At 34.5% G+C, this 22,918-nt stretch overlaps 1 protein-coding gene across 1 annotated transcript in view; it reads right to left on the bottom strand.

The window, feature by feature from the left end:
* The window catches only part of ttn.2 (titin, tandem duplicate 2), a 285,809-nt gene extending 263,033 nt beyond the window's left edge, over positions 1-22,776 (bottom strand). Inside the window, exons 1-19 of the mRNA XM_049484655.1 lie at positions 22,551-22,776; positions 18,486-18,589; positions 17,205-17,408; positions 14,753-15,040; positions 13,864-13,952; positions 13,568-13,779; positions 12,577-12,835; positions 11,628-11,786; positions 9,032-9,265; positions 8,850-8,933; positions 7,076-7,312; positions 6,665-6,730; positions 5,798-6,056; positions 4,404-4,449; positions 4,094-4,303; positions 2,953-3,095; positions 2,672-2,844; positions 1,750-1,977; positions 695-933 (exon numbers count right to left, since the gene is read on the bottom strand). Coding sequence (XP_049340612.1) covers positions 695-933; positions 1,750-1,977; positions 2,672-2,844; positions 2,953-3,095; positions 4,094-4,303; positions 4,404-4,449; positions 5,798-6,056; positions 6,665-6,730; positions 7,076-7,312; positions 8,850-8,933; positions 9,032-9,265; positions 11,628-11,786; positions 12,577-12,835; positions 13,568-13,779; positions 13,864-13,952; positions 14,753-15,040; positions 17,205-17,408; positions 18,486-18,576 — 3,221 coding nt within the window. The 5' untranslated portion in view covers positions 18,577-18,589; positions 22,551-22,776. The remainder of the gene's footprint in view (positions 1-694; positions 934-1,749; positions 1,978-2,671; positions 2,845-2,952; positions 3,096-4,093; positions 4,304-4,403; positions 4,450-5,797; positions 6,057-6,664; positions 6,731-7,075; positions 7,313-8,849; positions 8,934-9,031; positions 9,266-11,627; positions 11,787-12,576; positions 12,836-13,567; positions 13,780-13,863; positions 13,953-14,752; positions 15,041-17,204; positions 17,409-18,485; positions 18,590-22,550) is intronic.
* Positions 22,777-22,918: the final 142 nt, after the last annotated feature.

Genomic DNA, 22,918 nt, shown 5'->3' with positions numbered 1-22,918 from the left:
TGAAGGAACACATAAGGAATAATGTAGTAACTTAAAAACAGTGTTAAACAAACCTAAATACTCTCTGAAGAAGCTTTTAGGTGCTCTTATCTGGGGAGCTGTTAACTTGTGGTGTCTGAGGCTGGTAACTTGCCGGTCCTGATGAGTGCCAATTTCATCATTATAACACTTTTGATGGTCATTTTTTGTGACTACACTTACGGGATCCTTAAATTCTTCTTTTCAGATTTTTTCATGTATTTTTGTTCTTTATTTAGTTGAGTAGTTGTTGCTTCTCATAATCTGGATTCGAACATTACTTAAATATTCACTATTCACTGTATACCTGTAACTCTACCTCTTCACTACTTTACTTTAACTGATGCTCTCAAACTTTACATTAAGAGACAAGAAATTCAAGTAATTAATGAGTCTTGATGAGTTCAGCACAGCTGTTAACTGAAAGCCTGAATTCCAGGAGACTCTACCTCATAAAACTGACTGAGAAAATCCAGCAGAGAACAGAAAATGTAAAATATAAAACATATTCTGGTTTGCTTAACACTTTTTGGTTTACTAAATAATTGTATAAGTTCTTCTTTATAGTTTGGAGGACTTTAGAATTAATCTACAATTAATAAGTATTCATTTAATTTACATTTACTATTACTAATGCATCCCTTATTATTATAAAGTAAGAAAACTGCAGACGTACTGTACTCTTCTCACGGCCTCGGCCTGTGGATAGTAGGGTTGAGCAGTAGCTGCAGACTCTACGTAGAGTTTTCCAGAGCTGACCGCGTTTCCCTTCATGTTACTGGATAAAGCTGAATAAACTCCTTCATCTTCAGGCAGGACCACGGGCAGACGCAGACTGGCTCTACCGTCCTTAAGAACCTCCATCTGATACCGGCCTCCGTGTCTGATGCGCTTACCGTCTTTAAACCAGGCAATCTATTCAGATTTAGACAAAAGAAGACAAATTTATTTATATAGCACCATTCATACACAACGGCCAATTTGTAAAGTGCTTTACAAACTAGAAAATAGAGAGAGAAGTCAAATAAAATAAGAATAACAAAAAAATAAGAATAAAGCATGATTAAAACAATATATTTAAAAGAAGAAAAATTAAATAAATGGATTAGAATAAAAGTCCTGCTAAAGAATAAAAGTATGTGGAGCTGCAGTGTTTCAAACTGAGCTGAGAAGAAGGAAAGATATAAACATGCAGTAAATCATAGAGCAAACATTTCAAATATACAGCATGTTAAATAATAATATTAATAATAATAATAATATTAATAGCTATAATACAACGAAACAGAATTAAGGGAAACCATCTAAATGTCTTTTTCTTTAAAAAACACATAATACAATTACAATGAAATGCATCTGACAAAAAAGTAAAATGTGAAAATAATGAAATCATATAATTGTTATTGATCTTTCCTCCTGCTTAGCAACTGAAAGACTTATATATACAATTCAACTAAAAAATCATATTTATCATAAAATTATGAGATTATTACATTTTTAAAATGCCTCACTATTGGAATATGCATTTGGCACCTTTATAACAAAGTTAATATAGTTAATATGGTAGAAATATCAAAATACACAACCTAAGTACTAAGTACAAATACCTGGTTACGTTACCTAAGTAGAAATGTAGGTTATCCATACTTTACTGGAGTAATTATTTTACATTTTTACACAATTATCTGACAAGCAGCATTATATATTTTATTAAATAATAATATTCAGTACCTTTGGTATGGGATTTCCTTCCATCTTGCAGTGGAAAGTAACGCCCATCCCCTCCATGATTCTGTAGCTTTTGACGGAGGTGCTGATTGTAGATCCCACAGCTTCATGTTCGGCTACAGTCACCATCTCCTCTCCATCTTCAATCACCAGCTCTCTGTACGTAATCTTCAGGATCTTTATCTCAATCTCTTGAATTATTCTCTGCTCGATAGCAGAGATCTGGAATTCCTGATAATAATACAGATCAATACAAATCAATTCATGTTTTACATATTTTAAGGATTATAATAAAACATGCATGAGATATTAAATGCATTACTAGGGGTGTAACGATACTGAGTTCACGATTTAATTCACAATACTGAGTTCATGATTTAAATCGATTCACAATACTGAGTTTACAGTTCGATTCATGATCCTGAGTTCACGATTCTATTTGATTCATGATCCTGAGTTCCTGATTCGATTCATGATCTTGAGTTCATGATTCAATTTACAATACTGAGTTCATGCTTCGATTCAATTCACAATACTGAGTTCACAATTTGATTCAATTTGATTCATGATCCTGAGTTCACGATTTGACTCACAAAACTGAGTTCATGATTCGATTAGATACACAATACTGAGTTCACAATTCGATTCATGATATTGGGTTCATGATTCAATTTACAATACTAAGTTCACAATTCGATTCAATTTGATTCATGATCCTGAGTTCATGATTCGATTTACAATACTGAGTTCACAATTTGATTCGATTCACTATATATATATTTATATATAATATTTTTTACAGGTAAACCCAGTTTTAAACCATTTTGTCATCTGTACTTTGATGTTTAATAGGGGAGAAAAAATCGATTAAAATTAAAAACGTACATACATACCCCTAAATATTATATTTAATAAAGATCTTTACCTTCTCAGACAGGAAGGTCTGTCTCAGCTGTGCTTGCTGGGCGATCCTCCTCTGTACATCATATTCACTCACAACCACCGGCGGCACATCGGCCTCTCGGGGCTCCGGCACCACCGCAGCGGTCACTTCTGTTTTATAGGTCACTTGTGTTTTCATGTAGGCTTCATATTCCTCTGTAAAATTAATATCAATTTTATTAGTTAGTTCTTTTTGAAGATTCTTTATAGAATATTTTACTGTTTTACAGATAAAACCTGCTAATATACAGGTCTGTTACTTACCTTCCTCCAGCAGGTTTGTGGAGGCAGACAGTTCTCCGTGCTGATTCCTGGCGGAGATGGTGTATTCTCCGGCATCATCAGCAAACGTCATGGAGATCTCCAGTTTACAGTCTCCCGTCTCCTTATTATACGCTACTCTATATCTGAGGGTTTAGAGAAAACAAGAGATGCTGTTAGAAAGAAGTGAAACATCAACAGTTCTCTCAGTTTCTGCACAAATTTCACCTGAAATCATGTTGTAAAAACTCATGTTTTAGGTATTTGATAAGGATTTAATCACATTTAAGAGGTTAGAATTTGTCCAGAAATAAAAAATACAAACAGTTTAAGGTTTTTACAACTTTACAACACAACTCTTTCACTACTACTTTATACACTAAAACTTTAGAACACATTTTTTCCACTTTTATTTTATTTTTTTGCCATTTAAGCTCTTCAGGTCTTTGGTCAATAACCAAAAATGGTACAAAAATTACAAAAGTGTTCTAAATTGTGCAGTAAACTGCAAGTGCCTTTAAAGAAAACAAATGATCTATCTATCTATCTATCTATCTATCTATCTATCTATCTATCTATCTATCTTTTGCAACTTTGTAAACAACCATTTTACTACTACTTTATACACTAAAGTTTTAGATTTAGCAGTAAACTGAAAAAAACTTGTAGAAACACACAAAAAATGGTATATTGTAATAAAACAAAAAAATCATATAATTTTTTTTAAAAAGCAATGGAAATAAACAACTTTAGAAATGGACTTAAAAATGTGAATTTCTAAATTCTGCAGAAACAGATAAAACACAGAGAACTCTGTAACTATTAAAAGTAGAAGTTCTTTCTTTTCTTTAGAGAAATTACAGATACAGAAGTCAGAGAGCGGTGAGAACTGTTTCTACACCTTCAAATAAAGACTCTTAGAAACTGGAGAAAAAAACTGCTACAGGAAGACGTCTGGCTGACCCACATGGAAACAGCAGCTTTAGCCTTTAGCTCTTTAGATTAACATGATTAAGAACTGAGTCTCAGTTTCAGCAGAGAAGAGAAGAATTAGAATTAGAATTAGAATTAGAATTAGAATTAATCTGACAAGAGAAGAAGAACTGCAGTAATAAAGATATTGATAAGATAAATAACCAGTTACCTGTATCCAGTAGTGAGTGGGACACCGTTCTTCTTCCAGTAGATGTGAGGTTTGGGGCTTCCTCCAATCTGGCAGGTGAAGATGATGCAGCCTCCTTCTACCAGCTTCTGAGTTTCTGGCTTCCTTATGAAGAAAGGAGGAACAGGGGCTCCAGTCTCTGCAGCTTCTGCAGCTTCTGGTACTGGAGATTCTTTAGACTCAATAACAGCCCTAAAAAATCACAAAAAAAACAGTTAATTTGGTCAATTCCAAACACAGTGAATGAGAGTTCTAATGATTTTCTTTTGCTTTCTGTAAAGATGATACTTACGTTTTCTCCACTGTAATTTCTTCTCTGCTCTCAATCTCCTCAGACACTGCAGGGAATAGAGAAATGGTTAAATCTGATTAAAACTTATAAAAAAATCTATGAAAGATAGAGTAATCTCAACTCAATACAATGAATTTAAGGCAAAAAGTACAGTATTTAGGGCTATGTCTGTAAATGAAGTTAGCTGATTTGATGCTATTGTCTATTGCTATCTTCGCAAAGGAAAACACAGGAGCTACACTGACTGAATACAACCTAGACAGACACCCACAGTCAGTCGTTCATTGCTATCTTGGCAACACAGGTGAATTTAGAAGACGCAATCTGCGTGAACCAGCAGCTCAGTTTCCTCTGCTGAGAAGAGTTTGTTGGACACGTCCAGGTAGCTGCACCGTTAAAATAGCAATCCACCAAAGTCAGAGCTCACCTGATCAGAATGATGAGCTAGAGACACTCTGATTGGTTTATTTATTCGGAGTGTCTATTTGCACCCGGGTGCAAATAGCACGTGCCACACAGCAAGGCTATTTTCACCCCTTAATTAAAAAAAAGAAAGAAAGAGAACTCAATGCGAGGGAGCGAAAAGGCGCAAATTCACAGATGGGGAAACGGAGACCATAGGAAATGGTAAGCAGAATTTGGTTATTATTTATGTATAAAAGGCCCATCACTCAATTTAACTCTACATTTTAAGATAAATATTTAAGACAGAGTGTGAGAATTATTATCTATCGAACACTGTTGACTGAAAACGAATAAACTAAGCTAGTGTTTTGGTGGATCTCAGTTTAAGTTATTTGATTGAATTAAAGTTTGAGGCAGTTAGGTAACTTGTATCTAACCTTATCTTAGTTATTAAGTAAAAAGTTTTGTATTTTGTTGCTTATTCTGATTAATTTAGCTAGGGTTACACTGCTATGTACACCCGGGTGCAAATAGCACACACTGCTATGTACACCCGGGTGCAAATAGCACACACTGCTGCATACACCCGGGTGCAAATAGCATGTGCCTTTATTATTTCACGTTACGCCCAAAATTAACCACACCCATGATTAATTAAGAAAATTAGTAAATGCCTTTTGCTCATTTTGAGCTGAGCCAGGTGTACTTTTCCCGTCGTTATGATAGCAAAGACACACCGACATGCCCTAAAATCAAGCTGCACAGTGCAGGGTTAGTGACTCACCTTCAGATCACTAAAATAAGGCTAAAATCATGTATTAGTAAAAATGTTAAATAAGATTTTTGCCGTATTTTCCACTTCTAGCTTTGTTTATCTGAATCTCAAAGGCAACAATCTGTCCTGATTAGCAATTAGCGCTTAGCGCTTTCACCAAATACAATAGAAGGCTACGTAACTAAACCTCGATTCAGATTTTAATTAAGTTTACCTTTAACAAGCAGGAAGCAGGAAGTGCTGACGGTTCCAGCTTCACTGGTAGCAGTGCAGGTGAATCTGCCGCTGTCCTCGGCGAAGGCCTCGCGAATCACCAATCGGGCGAAGCTACTTTCATAGGTAATCTGAAAATCAATGGAACTTTCAATCCTGTAATCTTCTCTAAACCACATGATACCGGGTGTGGGCTGGCCTGAGATCTGGCACTCCAAAGTCACGGACTCTCCTTCAGTTACAGTGACATTCTTCAATCCCTGCAAAACAAAAACTCTGATTAACAAGATGTTTATCATATTAGAATAGCACTGCTGAGGTAAATGTATGATTAGACTAGCATTTCCGAGATAAATTTTTGATTAGATTAACATTTTTGAGGTAAATGTATGATTAGATTAGCATTTATAATATAAATGTATGATAAGATTGGCATTTCTGAGGTAAATGTATGATTAGATTAGCATTTCTGATGTAACTGTATGATTAGAATAGCATTTCTGAGGTAAATGTATGATTAGATTAGCATTTTTGAGGTAAATGTATGATTAGAATAGCACTGCTGAGGTAAATGTATGATCAGATTAGCATTTCCGAGGTAAATGTATGATTAGAATAGCATTTCTGAGGTAAATGTATGATCAGAATAGCATTTCTGAGGTAAATTTATGATTATATTAGCACTGCTAAGGTAAATGTATGATTAGATTAACATTTCTGATGTAAATGTATAATCAGAATAGCATTTATGTGGTAAATGTATGATTAGAATAGCACTGCTGACGTGAATTTATGATTAGATTAGCATTTCCGAGGTAAATGTATGGTTAGATAAGCACTAATGCACAAAGAACACGTAAATACTTACTGCAACGATGGTTGGAGGCGTAACCGGCTCTCTGGCAGCTGAAGGGATCGCTGCCGTCTCAAAAACCTGTAAAAGGTAAGCAAGGTGTTGGTTATTTGAGTTAATCAGTGGATTAATCAGTTAGCGGTGGGAAATGAGTTAAAGGACAATGTTTTTTTATGTTACGAGGGAAGAAAGTGCTGTTGAGAGGCACAAACTCAAAGGTAAAACGTAAAAAGTAATGTGATTAGAGGAAGCAGGTGGAGGTGAAGGAGATCCTCAGTTAATCCTCAGTTAACCAGGTAGCTAAATCTGTAAGAGAAGCTGTTAGATTAGGACTAAACATGAAAAGAAAAAAGAAAAATAAAAGATAAAAACAGCCATTTGTGAGATTAATGACATTATGAGTAAAAGCGTCACCCGTCTACAAACCTGGGTCTCCCACTCCCCAGCATACGAAGCCCCTATCTGTCTCTGTAACTCTGAGTCGAACTGTACGTGATATTTCTCGGCGGTTTCTCTAAACGGGGGCGGAGTCGGCTCTGGAGTCGCTCTCGTCTCCACAACCCTAAAAGCTGGAGGCTTGACGGGTTTGATGATCTTTTGAGCAGCAGCAGTAGAAGAGAACTCTTTCTGTAGAGTGGCGATAGCAGAGCCTGCGATAGAAACCTGACCAACCCAAGGAGAGCAGTGTTACCACCACACTTTAAAATATATAACAGGGTGCATTATTGATTATGATTATTGATTAGATACTCCACAAGAAAATTAAAGTCACATCTATGAGAAAAGAAGAAGATGGCTTTTAGAAGTGTATGAGATGAGATACCTAATGAAAAATGGGAAATGGGAAGGTTAGCGCAGCTATATACATATATATATATGTACAAGCTCTGTAAAAAATAAGATTTCACTTAAAAATGCTGAGTTTCTTTGATTTTACCAAATTAAAAACCTCTGGAATATAATCAAGAGGAAGATGGATGATCACAAACCATCAAACCACCAAACTGAACTGCTTGCATTTTTGCACCAGGAGTAAAGCAGCATAAAGTTATCCAAAAGCAGTGTGTAAGACTGGTGGAGGAGAACATGATGCCAAGATGCATGAAACTAAAACTGTGATTAAAAACCAGGATTATTCCACCAAATATTAATTTTTAAACTTTTATTATTTTAGCCATTTCTCATTTTCTGTAAATAAATGCTCTAAATGAGAATATTTTTATTTGTAATTTGGGAGAAATGCTGTCTGTAGTTTATAGAATAAAACAACAATGTTCATTTTACTCAAACATAAACCTATAAATAATAAAATCAGAGAAACTGATTCAGAAACTGAAGTGCTCTCTTCATTTTTTACAGAGCTGTATATCAGATGATCTATTCTTCAACAGTGTTGTCTATATTACATTATATTGTGGCGAAGAATGATGAATTGTGAATTACTGTTAATTAAAATATTTCTGGATGACTACTGATTAAAGATTACGTGATGATTGATGATAGATGAAACATGATAAATGGTCTTTTTATGTGATTTTATATATGTATTTTTCATATATATATTTGTCAAGCAAGCAGTATATACCCATTTTTATCATAATCTAAATCAATACATTTAATTAGATACTATGTAAGCTTGGACTTTGTCAAACTGTTTTGTTTCTTAGGATAAAATCGTGAACTAGGGATGCACCAAATATTTGGTAAATACCTGCTAAGGTAAATGTATTATTAGAATAGCACTGCTGAGGCACATTCATGATTAGAATAGCACTGCTGAGGCACATTCATGATTAGAATAGCACTGCTGAGGTAAATGTATGATTAGAATAGCATTACGGAGGTGAATTTACGATTACAATAAATGTACTGTATGATTAGAATAGCACCGCTGAGGTAACTGTATGATTAGAATAGCACTTTTAAAGTAAATGCATGATTAGAAAAGCAGTACTTAATTTAATGCATTGTGTTTTATTGGAGATAAGTGTTCAATAAAGCTTCGTAATAATAGTTTTGGAATTGTTTTTTTCTTTGAAATGTAAAAACGAAATACATTTAGGCTATTTTATTTATTCCCTTTCAGTGCATCTCTATACTGTATCTCTGTAATTTAAATCTTACTGTAATTTAAAAGTACTGATTTTGATACTGCAGTTAATTTGGGTTGTACTGCTTACTTGATGTTACTCAGTCTTACCTCATAGCTATGTTCAGGCTTAGGAACAGAGATTTTGGAAACTGAAAATTGTGGAACTGGGGACGGGGCGAGTCCAGTTTCCATCTATCAAACCAACAGAGAACCAGTTGATGGGTTTTGAACACATTATCATTTTTAATGAGATAAAAGTGTCAGCTGCCTGAAACATGGTGGATTCTAACCTGGGTAATATGGACAGTTTGATCAGGAGGAGCACTCGGCACCACCCCGGGAATCTGTAACACCTCCGTTTTACTAATCACCTGCTGCTTAGCGGCTAAAGTTTCCTGCTGTAGCTTAAATTCAGTTTCTTCTTCAGTCACAACACTTTCAACATGCGCAGGTTTCCGTACGCGAGCCTGATCCACCGCGGCCAGAACCGTAGCAACCGCCCCGGCCCTTTTCTCCTCACCATCCTGCTAACAACAAGCACTTATTGTAATCTAGAACATACACAGGATTAGGCCTGTCACGATTATCTCAACATCAATATATTGCTCAATTTGTGCAATTTGTTCAATAATACACTCACGGTTCAAGTGCCAAAATTGCACGTTATAGCATGAACCTCAAGTGTATTATTATGATTATACCACAGTTCCATTATTGCTTATCGTTTTTTGAAAGATTTTAAGTTTTTGAGTTAAAGAGGAGGAGAAAATAGGATCTGTTTGGTTATAAAAACTGCACCAGTTAAAATAGTTCAATTGCTGCTCTGTTTGTAGCTTCGCTGTTTGATTTGTAAGCGCCACATGGTTGCTAGGTTACCTGTATGTGGCGGATTAATACAACATGGAGAGCTTTGGTTACACAGTGCATTACCGGCTGGTAATGGTACTCATAGAACAGCAAAATATTAGAGTGTGTTTTTTTTGGCCAGGCAGGGTCTCGTTGGCACAAAATGGTCTTAAAATGTCAATAACACTAATATTGTTTATTGTAATAATTTCTGAGTCAATATATTGTCCAGTTTAAAAACAGCTATCGTGACAGGCCTACAAAGAACACATACCCTTGGGAAAAGATGTAAACAAACAGCGTGAATTAATTAAAAACACAGAATTTCAAGAATACAGTAAATTATAAATAAAACCAGGTGGTAAAATGAGTGACGATGAACCACAGACAGTACCATATGATGAATCACTGGCAGATACAGACAAAATACTGTGAAGATGCCACAGTCACAGGACAAATTCATTCACCCATTAAGAAATCTAAAATATATATGGCAATAAATATATTTTTTTACAAATATGAGATTAAATGTACTACATATTAGAATATATGGACTTTTCTTATCCTGTAGCATAAATATAAACACAATACAACTTTTTAAAGTCAGCCATTTTTATATACAGGGCATATAATTCAACCACATATACACATATAAATATATATACTTTATATATCGTTGCTGTCCAGTGTAAACCCACTCGCTCCATTTTTGTTGATTTTAAGTTTACTACTTAATTTGAACACACCTTTTCTTCTATGAACGGACCAATAGAAATTCTCCACAGTTACTCGAATTTTTACATTGACCTCCACTTAAAGTTAGGAAGATTGCTGTCTTGGACAACAATGTATATTTTATTTATATACAAAACATATACTTATAAATTTGTATATATGTGTATACATAATAAATATATAGTATATGGTCATACACCAGATTTCCTTTTATATGTGCCATCTTCACAATATTTCCCATTTTTCCATAATAAACTAGATGCTCTAATACAAATGTAAACATATCTGAGTGATGTTAGGTGAGATGTTGAACACAGTGCTCTCGTGCAGCAGAGTGAACGTGGCCAGAGTGAATCTGTGAATTTTAGAATCGTGTCTTTGTTGTGTGACACAAGAAAAACAACCGTGAAAAAAAAAACTTCCCTCAGTGGTGACAAAAGTGAAAAAGTGAAAAGGGAAAGTAAGAATGAAATGCCAAAAATTGAATTTTACTTTGTGAAAGTGAATGGATGAACAGCATGCAGAAGTGGGGAGTAAATAACTGGATATATATTTTTTTTACTTTAGACCAATATTAACCTATTTCCACACAGAAACCAGTAGAAATTCAATTTAACATTTTTTTTATTAAGGATATGGAATGATTTTTTTGGACCAATAGGATATGATTTTTTTTTTCTTCCTTAATATAAATTTAAATATGCAAGTTTCAAGTTTCTCTATCTGAACTTGGATTGCTCAATTGGAACATATTTTGAAGAAGTTTTATTTCAGTCAGTTTTAAAGAAACGTAACATGGAACATTTTTATAATTTTAGCGCAGCGACTCGGTTCTGATACATCAGCTCACAGACGGAGCCTTGTGCTGATCCACATCACCCTAGGAGTGCTGAGGGGAAAGAGAGAGCGCCATCTACTGTACTGTACACACCCAGAGAGAGCAAGACCTATTGTACTCTCTTGGTGCTCCGGAAGCTGATGGTAAGCTGCAAGACCGGGATTCGAACCAGCGATCTCCCACGATATGAACGTAATGAACTGAATTTGAAATAATTCCATACTGCTTTACCTTCATAGCTTTGGGTCATTTTATTAGTGCAGTAAAAATACTATGAAAATATTGATTGGTTTGGTTTTTAACAAAAACGAAACAATTTTAAGTTACTTTATTCCATACGTTTATCAGTGAAACGACTCTGAATCATGTTTAAAGCTACACTACCCACCTCTGCACAGAAAGAACAAAAAGAAAGTGAAGAAACGACTGGGATGCTGAGGGACCACAGCACTGCGAGAGCAGACTACCTGCAGGGCGGGAGGTGAGAGGAGGACAGCAGCAGTGCTGATCTCTACACCCAGAGACTCTGCTGAGCCTGGGAGAGGCTCTCGGGTTCGAGCCTGATCCACTGCTGCCACCACGGTGGCGACAGCAGCAGACCTACCACCATCCAGACTCTGCTGTTCCTTTTATACATGCAGGTAAAATTAGGGTGCAAAATAAAAGTTCTTTAGACATACAAAGCACTGAAAATACAAATTTAACATGTGGAAAATCTGATTTTTGACATTAATTCAAATTAAAAACCTCTATTGAAGAGTCATACTGCTCCAATATAAACTCTATTTGTACAGGATTAAGTTTTACTTGGGGGAGTGGGGTAAAGTATATATATCTGGCCATCCTCAGTGATTTTATAACCATTAAAATTTGTCATGTCAGTAATTTTTATAGACTATGTGCTCCTGCATTTCTGTAAAACGAGCTGTAAAAATTACCTGAGGTTGTGTGCATATACATATACATAATTGAAACAAAGATAAATATGTAATCAAATTCTGTGGAAATACTGTAGTTTTGTGTTTTATTTTCTGCAGTACTGAAAAGCTCAAAAAGATACCCAAGCTTGTTAAATCCGTGATAAACCTCATTCATCAAGAATGCTCTAAATTTCAATATTTTTATTTGGAATTTGGGAGAAATGTTGTCTGTAGTTTATAGACTAAAACAACAATGTTCATTTTACTCAAATATAAACCTATTAATTGTATAGTTTTTAAGATAATGGTAGTGCATAAATCAAGTAGCCACTCCCATCTCAGTCACTTATGCTAAGATTTCTTATCTACTTTTGATATACCTCCCGATGTAAAACTAATGCTATCCAAATAGAGCTATACATACTCCAGAAAGAAAAACTAATAAAAACCAACCCTGCTTTATTTCATACAGAATATCTTTAAACAGTAAATTTACCTCTTTAACAGCAGCACCGCTGACCTGCTGCTGCATGGCGATGGATCCCTCCCAGCGCTGCTCGGTGTGTATCTGTGTGGACGTCTGGACGTGGACTCCAGAGCTCATGCTGGCGACGTAGCTGGACTCGGATACATAACCTGCCTGTTTCCAGGGGGGCAGAACCTCAGAACCGGGGGTGACCTGTTTACGGGTCAGTACTGGGGACTTCACCGGTCTGATAGGTGATACGGACAGTCTTGTGGACGGGGATACGGCTCTGAAATCACAGAAAAGAGGGAAAATGTCTCAAAAAGGGTATCAGAAACAGGGTTTATTTCTTTTATAAAGCTCCCCAACTCTGAAATAACCTTCCCAGGGTTAAACTCAGTCTCAATCTTTATAATAATAATAATAATAATAATTATAATAATAATAATAATAATAATAATAAAACTTGGTTGAATTAAGAAATTAAGCTCAAAAGATGATAAGATTAATACAAAAAAAGTAAAAATTTAGCTAAAACTAATTTTTGCATTGTACAAGAAAAATACAAATAAATGTATTAATAATTTGAGTTTTTTTTTATGTATAGTAATGATAATAATAATAAAAAACTAATCAAAATAAGTTAAAAAGCAATAATACAAAAGTATTATTTTTTATTATTATTCCTTTTATTCTTATTTTATTTTTATCTTTTATTTTTATTTACTGTTATTTGAAAATGAATAAATGTAGTTATTATTTTCTTCATGATGTCAATCCCTGTTTTTGTCAATTCTCAGCTACACTGAAAATGAGGGTTGCCCCTTAATATACTTCTAGTTAAAATAAATGCTGACTGATTCTCTGACCAAAGGAGGATGGGTCCCCCCTTTTAATATTAGCCTTGAAAAATTAGCCTTGTAAAAACATTATATAAATACATTTTATTTTAATTTAAAGTATGAGAAATCAGATTTGACACTCCTCAGGTGAGTTGTGGTAAATATTAAAGGTAGGTTACCTGACAGGTGTAGGTGTGGGTGCCTTCACGTGTCTCACAGGTGAGGGGGACTGGTGTCGGGTAGCTGAAGGTTTGGGCATCAGTGATGGGGGGGATTTGGAGGTGGGTTTCGGGGGGACGCGGGGAGGAGTTTTGTGGGCGAGCTGTTGGGTCACGATACCTCCCTCTACGTGCATCTCCATCGCTGTGGACTCAAAGCGAGCCTCCATTCTCTGCAGAGAGAATAAAAACACGCCGTCAGACGAGTAATCTCACTTAATCTGGAGTTTTCTATACTAAAAAACATTATTTCTTACCTTTTCCACTCTGGTTTGGCGAGCCTGTGAAATCTGAGTGGTGGAAATAACAGTCTTTGTTTTCTTAGCAGGTACAGCTTCCTCCTCACCTGTGTGGATGTAGTTTATGGTTATTACACTTTTATACATATTTAACTTTAACACAGATTTAACATCAACAGATAATATAATATAATAATTGGAAATAAGTGGGTCTACTGACATGATAATTACACTATCAATAAAAAAAACTGTTTATTCTTTCTCTTATTATATATTTTTTGACAATGTTATGTAATTTTTAGCCTTTTATTTGACATGTATTATTATTATCTTTTTCGTAATTTTATATTTTATAAATTATTTACTTTTTATGGTCATTTATACTGTCATAAAAATGTGTATCCAAACTTTTGACTGGTACTGTATATCAATGTCATAAAAAGTCTTTAAATGACAATTATATTGTTTATTGCACAATATACATTATATATTTTTTGTATTAAAGAAAACCTTTTCTACAATTTAAGCTTGAAAAAAATATTAAGTAAACTGCTATGTCATTATTTTGAGATACTAAGTCATTAAAATAATAAATTACTCTTATAATACATGATGTCATTATTTTGAGACTGTAGGCCACTTTTTTTATATACCATCTCATTATTTTGAGATACTATCTCATTATTTTAAGATCCTAAGTCATTATAATAAATATATGTAATAAATATATAATAAATGACTATTATACTATATGATGTCATTATTTTGAGACAGTAAGTCACTATTTTGAGACACTATTTCATTATTTTGATAATAAATGACTATAATAATATAATGATTTACTATCTCAAAATAATGAGATAGCAGTTCATGTAATAATAATAAATAAAGAAATCCTCTCCGGTACCTTGAACCAGCAGTTCAGCAGTAGAGGTGGCGCGTCCGCTGCTGTTAGTAGCATTAACAGAGTAAGTTCCAGAGTCTTCAGGGAAAGCCTCGGCGATCAGCAGGCTGTAAAGATCTCCCTCCTGAAGGATCTGGAAGTCGGCGGAGCTCTGGATCTCAGCTCCCTCTCTGTAGAACTTCACCACAGGTGTAGGGATTCCTGTTACACGAACGTCCAGTCTCACTCGGCTCCCCTGTCTCACCGTCAGGCTCTGTAGTCTCTGAATGAAGGTAGGTGGCGCCGTTTCCGCTGTGGAGGAAACACACGCTCAGTAAATCATACAGTACAGTGGATTTATTCAATATTTTATTGTGGAAAAACAAAAAAACAAACAATAAACCAAATTTAAAAAAATACATATTGGATATATTTTAAATCAGCCTATGCCTAGATTGGGCCTATATCTATTTTATCTGGAATATCCATCTGGGATCAATAAAGTATCTTGAATGCTTGAATTTTTGCACCAGGAGTAAAGCAGCATAAAGTTATCCAAAAGCAGTGTGTAAGACTGGTGGAGGAGAACATGATGCCAAGATGCATGAAATTAAAACTGTGATTAAAAACCAGGGTTATTCCACTAAATATTGACTTCTGAACTCTTAAACTTTATGAATATAAACTTGTTTTCTTTGCATTATTAACAATATTTTGTTATTTCAGCCATTTTAGATTTCAGCCAATTTAGAACCACAGCATTTACTTTCTTAATCCACACCACAAGATGGCGTACATCTACAACTACAGAACACCTTAAAAATGCTGGTCTAGAACCACAGATCCTGTCTGTTTTCCAACAATTTGAAACCAACAAAAAGTCAAAGCCAATAAACGTCTTCAAAACAGTAAAACTCAATCACAAGTATCAGTAAAAGATGACTGACTCTGCAGCGCTAGAACTGTACGCCTAAAATACTCACCAATCAACTGTACGAACCGTATACGGCAAAAACATTAAACCTGCACGCACAGCATCTCCTCACAAACTTAGAGCCTACTTACAGAGTTTTATAAATAGCAGTTCTTAATCCCTTCTGGACATGATACTGATTTTTATCTTCAACACCATATCCAGTTTTTATTGGCAGAGTCTCCATTTATATCAGTAATATCATTAAAAGCCTGAGCTGCACACCTAATCCCTGCGTCTCCTGTTACAACACTCGCCAACATTCACAAACTGTGCCAACATGCGACTGTGAAATAGTTTAGAATGCGCAGAAAGCAAATGTGAAACGTATGCATCACTATAAAAAGGACATTTCTACATTTATGTTGGAGCTTTGTGTGAAAAAAGTAATAAAAACTGTTTAAAGTAAATGCAGAACAAGACAGAAAAAGTCCCTTCTGTTGCAAAAATGATCATTAAAGTCACCTAAAGCAGTGGATTAGATCCTCCAGGACAAGATTTAAGAATTGACACTGAGGTAAATGATTAATAAGCTCTATAAAAACTTCACAACTTCACATTCAACATTCATAATTTGTTTGCTGCAGTTATCTGCACGTAGTCGTGTAAAGACAGTACCCAAGAGCTGGGTGATACTGTAAAAAAATAATCTAAAAATTAGTATCTAAAAATAAAAACACTGTACAAACATAATTTCCTTGTATTTCAGAAAAATATGAAAATATGAATTAAAAACATGTAGTCTATCTACTAAGATTTTTATCTGGAAGCTTCTATACGTGAAGATCTTTATCTTTATTATCCCCTATTTAAAACAACTGCATTAAAAAAAGTTTAAAGTTAAAAAAAAAACAATTTGATTAATCAAATAAATTCAATTAACCTCCCAGCTATACAGCATATTTAATGCATAGGTCTAGAAATTTGATTAACTTTTTTATATACATATATATAATTTTATTTCTAATTTTTTATCCCATTTTCTCCCTCAATTTACACAACCAATTATTAGGACTCCCCCTATCACTAGTGATGCCCCAACACCAGGAGGGTTTAGAAGACCAGCACACGCCTCCTCCGATACATGTGAAGTCAGACTCCACCTCTTTTCGAACCTATTTGCTGAGTAGCATCACAGCGCTAACGCTCAGAGGAAAGCGCAGGGACTCGGTTCTGATACATCAGCTCACAGACGCAGCCTTGTGCTGATCCACATCACCCTAGGAGTGATGAGGGGGAAAAAAAGCACCATCTACTGTACCCACCTACCCTACTGTGCTCTCTCGGGGCTCTGGCAGCTGATGGCAAGCTGCATGACTGGAATTAAGTTTTGATTTGAGCTCAATAATCAGATTTTTTTCAGTGCATGTATACTCTTAACCGGAGTATTCAAGGAAATCATGAAAACAGACTGTGGTTGTTGGAAAAACCTGGTGATCAGATTACCGACGATGTTCTGCAGTAATTTAACTTTAGATTAAGAAGCACATTAATGAAGCGTACCTGTAACCAGCAGCTCGGCGGTGCTGGTGGCTTGTCCGGCGCCGTTGGTGGCTCTCACAGAAAATCTCCCGCTGTGCGCGGCGGTCACGGCGGGGATCCTCAGAACAGCGCGGCCATCGCTGAACGAGATCTGAGCGCCGGGCAGAGCGGCAGCAGTAAGAACCTGGCCATCACGGAACCAGCTCACCTCAGGAACTGGAGAACCTGCAAGCAGGAGAACCTTCTCAACAACACGTCTGCTTCTGGAGCTCAGGGTTTACATCAGTTACAGATACAGAGTCACTATATTACACTAGAGTTTTATATAGAAATACATGTAGAAAAGACTAAAGAAACACAAAGAAATATAGTGTAGATAATATAGTGTCTCAGAAATAATAGCGATAAATTACACTAATGTAATTTAAAGAACAATGTCGTAAACTGCTTGAACATTTTTTTCGCTAAGAGTGACATAAGGTCACCCAAAACTAAAAGCAGCGTGTAAGACTGATGGAGACACAGATATAATGCTAATATTGTAGACCAATTAACTATTAAGATTTAGATCATATTAAAATAAGGCAAGATAAGGTAGGGTAAGGTAATATCAGATAAGATAAGATAAGACTTTAATATTGTCCAATAAAATTACATTAAATGGAAAATTGTCTTTATCAGTCTGGCAGACAAATACATGAAATTACATAAACACAGTAAATAAATACACAATAAAGACTGATATAATGTGAATATAGTAGCATAATAATAAAGCAAGAAAAAATATTCCCTTTTAAAGAGCAATGAAATATTAAGATATGATAAAATAAATACATAAAATTGCATAAACACAGTTAATAAATAAATAAATACAAAATATAAAAATACATACAGATAATAAATTATATGTGGGGAAATTGTGTATTACACATCCTTATTCAGAATAATCACAGCAGATGTTACAAATGACTTTACTAAGAATTATTAAGAATATTTAGACACTGGAATTGAAATATAAATCTGTTTAAAAATAATGAAATTATTGTGACAGTTTCAAGATTTTAAATTGCCGAATTGGAATTGAATCACGATTATAATTTCTTTTTGATCATTTTTGTAGAAAACACTATTTCAGCTAGGAAAACGTAAAACAAAAAAAAACATCAAACACATAAAATAAATATATAATGTGAGATATAATATTATTTGCAAGCTATGTTTTTTTGTATTAGATTTCTCCAGTCCTGTAGATGGAATGCATAAAATTATACATAATTATATATAAACACAAATATTTCTTACCACTAACTTGAGCTTCGAACGTTGCAGCACTACCCTCAAGTGCCACAACGCTCTGAAGCGGTTGTGTAAATGTCGGCGCCTGTGTTGTCATGATGTTAGGCACCCTAAAGAGAAAACACAACAAAGAGAACAAAGCACTGATTATCAATTCCCCATATAAACAAACTAACACCCTCAGGAACCAGTAATCAATAATCAATTATACAGAAATTAACAGCTTTTATGGTGTTAAAACTGTGTAGAATATCCCGGTAATGTATTGCGAAGAATACATTTTTTAGCCATACAATACATTTCATATAGGGGATACAGGGGTTACAGTAAAATAATAAAATAATATATTGAGATATCATATTTATCAATCTTATCAATAACACTTATTAATCTCATAAATAAAATACAAGTAAAAGAAAAGTTTACTTTAAACACAACTAACACACTAAACTCTGAACCACTTCTGACACCAAAGTTGTGTTTTTGAAAACCAATCAGTATTACAAAACAAAATATCGTCATACGATGCAATACAATATCAATGCTGACGTTTTCTCACATACATACTTTTCATACAAACACCCTTAGGGACCAATGATCAATAATCAAGTATTCAATAACAGAAATTAACAGCTTAACAGGAAGGTTAGGGCTGTGTATTGCCAAAAATATATTTTTTTAGCCAGACAATACATTTTATGATACAGGAATTACGATTCAATATATAGCATATAGCATTGTGATACTCTGTAAGCAATGATTTTTTTCATATGAATCATGTTTATAAATCATAATAATCTGAGTAAAAAAAAGTTTACTTTTCTTGCAAAAAAAGTATAAATTCGAGTTGAAGAAATGTAGAAGAAATGTTATAATTGTATAATATATAATGTTTATAAAAACTTAAGTAGAAGAAAAGTTCATTTTTTGCTATTATAAAATTAAAACACGGCTCTCTAACACGTTAAACACTGAACCACTTCTGACACCAATCTCGTGTTTCAGCGAATCAATACAATAATAATGGGCTGTGTATTGCCAAAAATATTTTTTTTAGCCAGACAATACATTTTATGATACAGGAGTTACGATTCAATATATACCTATATATTGCGATATAAGCAATCATTTTTATTATATTAATATTTTTTATACAAATTTGAGTAAAAGAAATTCAACTTTTTTGGCAAATGTTATAATTTTATAATATATAATGTTTATAAAAAATTGAGTAGAAGAAAAGTTTACTTTTAATGCAATTATACAATTAAACACAGCTCTCTAGCAGCAAGGGTTTAAACACAACTAACACGTTAAACACTGAACCACTTCTGACACAAATATTGAGTTTTTGAGAATAAATTCATTAATGCAAAATAAAATAACAAATCAGCAGTGTGTAATTATACAGAAATTAACTTTTACGTTGGCGAGTATTTTTAGCTGTGGTTAAACCAGCTAATGGTTGATATGACTCCTCAGCACCTGGCCCGGGACAGCCTGACACTTGAGAGATGAGTGGCTCCATGGGGTCTGGGTGTTAGCCCAAACACTCAAACCTCGTATCTCCTGACAGTTCACAGACATGACAGTGACAACTGGTGCTTTCCCTCCCCACAGACCCTGCTCCATCCTGAGCACGGCCCCTTCACAATCACCAGCCACATCCGTCACCTCACCAACCCCGATCACACGGCTTCAAGTGGAAAGTCATTTCCCTCAGTCATTACCTTCATAAAACTGCTGTTTAACAGAAATATTAACTTTATATTTATGCTGTAATTCACTTTTTGACATAATATGAATTCTGGCTGCAGAATCTTATAAAATAATATAATTTTAGCATCGTCGCTGCAATGAGCGCATGCGCAGCAGTCACACTGCAGGATGTCCAATGTCAAATAGTGCTGGGAGATAATAAATGGTAAATAATGTTTAAATAATAATGTTTTTACGAAACATGAAAACATTTATTGCGATACAATCAAATGCATCAGCAGTTAATTTAATCCTAATCAAAATATACTGCAATTAATCCAATTAAACTCTACTAATTATTAATTATGCTCTATTCTTAAATTTATTCTCTGTCTGATTTGTACTCTCATGCTGATTTATTTTAACTGGAAATGGTGTGCCATCTTGGCCAGGTCTCCCCTGAAAAAAGAGATTTCGATCTTAAGGGACTTCCTGGTTAAATAAAGGTTAAAAAAAAGAAATTATCTGGGATATGCTCAAAAATATATACTGTCAATATGATTTTTATTTTTTGTACTTTATATCTGCCCAATATAATGTATTTAACTTATTCTTCTTCTTAGCATTATTATTTTAGAATATTCGACTCACTGTTTGCACTGTTAATAATCATGAAGAATTAGGTACGTTAAATTGTGTCCAAATCTCATGGTATTTAGTTTATATGTATATAACTATATATGTATATATATTACATTTTCCATTTTTTTACAATATTGTGCTACAGTTCGCTGTACTTCATACTGTGTACAAATTTCACGACCAATAGAAATGCTCAAAAGTATCTTATAATGAGTAAAGTATAGAACAGTGATTTTTACATAGACTTTACTTACATTTACTTAAAAGTAAATTTAAGCAAATGTTTTAAGAATTTTTTTTTTCTGCAAATAGCAACGACATGTCAGTGAGTCAATTTAAAGGCCAGTCATTGATACAGCTGATATGAATAGCACAGAGCTGAAGATTCACCGACAGTGACCGGTTTAAACTGCTCACATCACCCATGCATGAGTCCTACTTCACTATTAATGATATGACTCAGTTCTCCAAACATCTAGCAAGACAAATTCACTCAATGCACAATCTAACACATAAATCAGGGCATTTATTATCATTATAAATCCAGAAAATCTGAATATGTAATGCTTATAATGTTTATAATGTTTCTAACAATTTGAGTAGAAGAAATTTTATATTTGTATCATTTTAAAATATATAATGTTTATAGAAAATTGAGTAGAAGAAACATATATTATCGTTCTATACCTAGAAAAGCAATGCAGAGCGAGGCAGGAAGTCCTATAATCAGGTTGAAAGATGGCTGACCAAATTATACATGTGACCTTCACCTAAAATAGACCGAGCTGTGCCTGTGCCAAATTCTTAAAAGGAAATCTAATGTTTTAAGTTACTTTTAAAGTTACTTTCAATATTGTTGTATTATAATTTAATAAATTGATTTTAATAATCATGTCTTTGTTAAGCAGCACCAACAAAAGCAAAGCACAGTCAAACCATATAAAGCATGTCATTCAAAAAATACATGTTTACAAATTTTACAGCATAAATTTAAAATTTGAATTCTTTAAAATTGAACCAACGTTGAGAACAGACATCATCAAGAAGAGAAAAACGACCCATTCAAAAAAAACAAGCAACTCAAAAATATGTCAACACAAATCCACTGTAGCCAAACAGTGCACAACAAGACAAACTCTGATTCTGCAGCAAATATTTGTGCTTAAATAGGATATGTCACTGTTTATACTGTGTTTTTAAGTTAAAATCTTATTTTTAAACCATTTATTGAACTTCAAACAGCAGACAGACTGAAGAAGAACCAACGGCACAAAGGCAGAGTCTAAAAATAAGCCCCATCACCCATGATTGACAGTCACCATGTGGCGCATAGCTGGAGGTGCAACTGATAGCCATGCTGCTGCTGATTCCCTTAAAAAGACATTGTGGTCCAGCTGGAACACCACTCTAATGCTATCACAGGCTATTCTTGGCTTTTCTGAAGTACTTTTCTCAAGATTCGGGAATGGAAAGTCTCAATCTAAGATCAATGATCTCAATGGAAGACTTCCAAAACTAAAAAACTAAAATCGATATAAACTGATATACACAAATAAGCTTAGCTAACCAAGGAACATCTTCAGTGCATCGCTTCATCTTATTGTTTTTCTTATTATTATTCTTACGTATTTGGAAAAACCAACAACCATAACTTCAAAACAAAGCATTACAATGGAAAGCACTCTGAAATACAGGTACAAAAAGGAAAAAGCATGAAGCTTGCTTACTTACTTGTGTCCACAAGAGTGCCTTAAACTGTGGGGACGGAGCCCAAGGGGGTGTTATCTTCCCAAACAAACTCCTTATCCAGAAATTATTTCAAAAAGTCCAGTGTGAGAATGGTTGAGCCTCGAAAGTATTCCCCCCAAAAAAACAAAACTACACAGGTTGTTATCCGTGTAGTTTTGCTTTTTCCTTGCAATCCCTACACCCGAGGCAAGGCTGGGAATGCTCCAACTGCTCAGAAGTGCCAGCTCAGTGGTTTTACTTTATATACCCCCAGACCTGACAGCATCACCGCTACATCACCACACCCCATTGGTCGGCCGGGCATCATGGGAAATGACACAGCCGCCATTTTATGCAAACTCACACCTGTC

The sequence above is a fragment of the Astyanax mexicanus genome, chromosome 11 (genome assembly GCF_023375975.1).
Source record: "Astyanax mexicanus isolate ESR-SI-001 chromosome 11, AstMex3_surface, whole genome shotgun sequence".
Lineage (NCBI taxonomy): Eukaryota > Metazoa > Chordata > Actinopteri > Characiformes > Acestrorhamphidae > Astyanax > Astyanax mexicanus.
The sequence above is the reverse complement of the archived record's forward strand: the minus strand, read 5'-3'. Positions and strand labels throughout refer to the sequence as shown.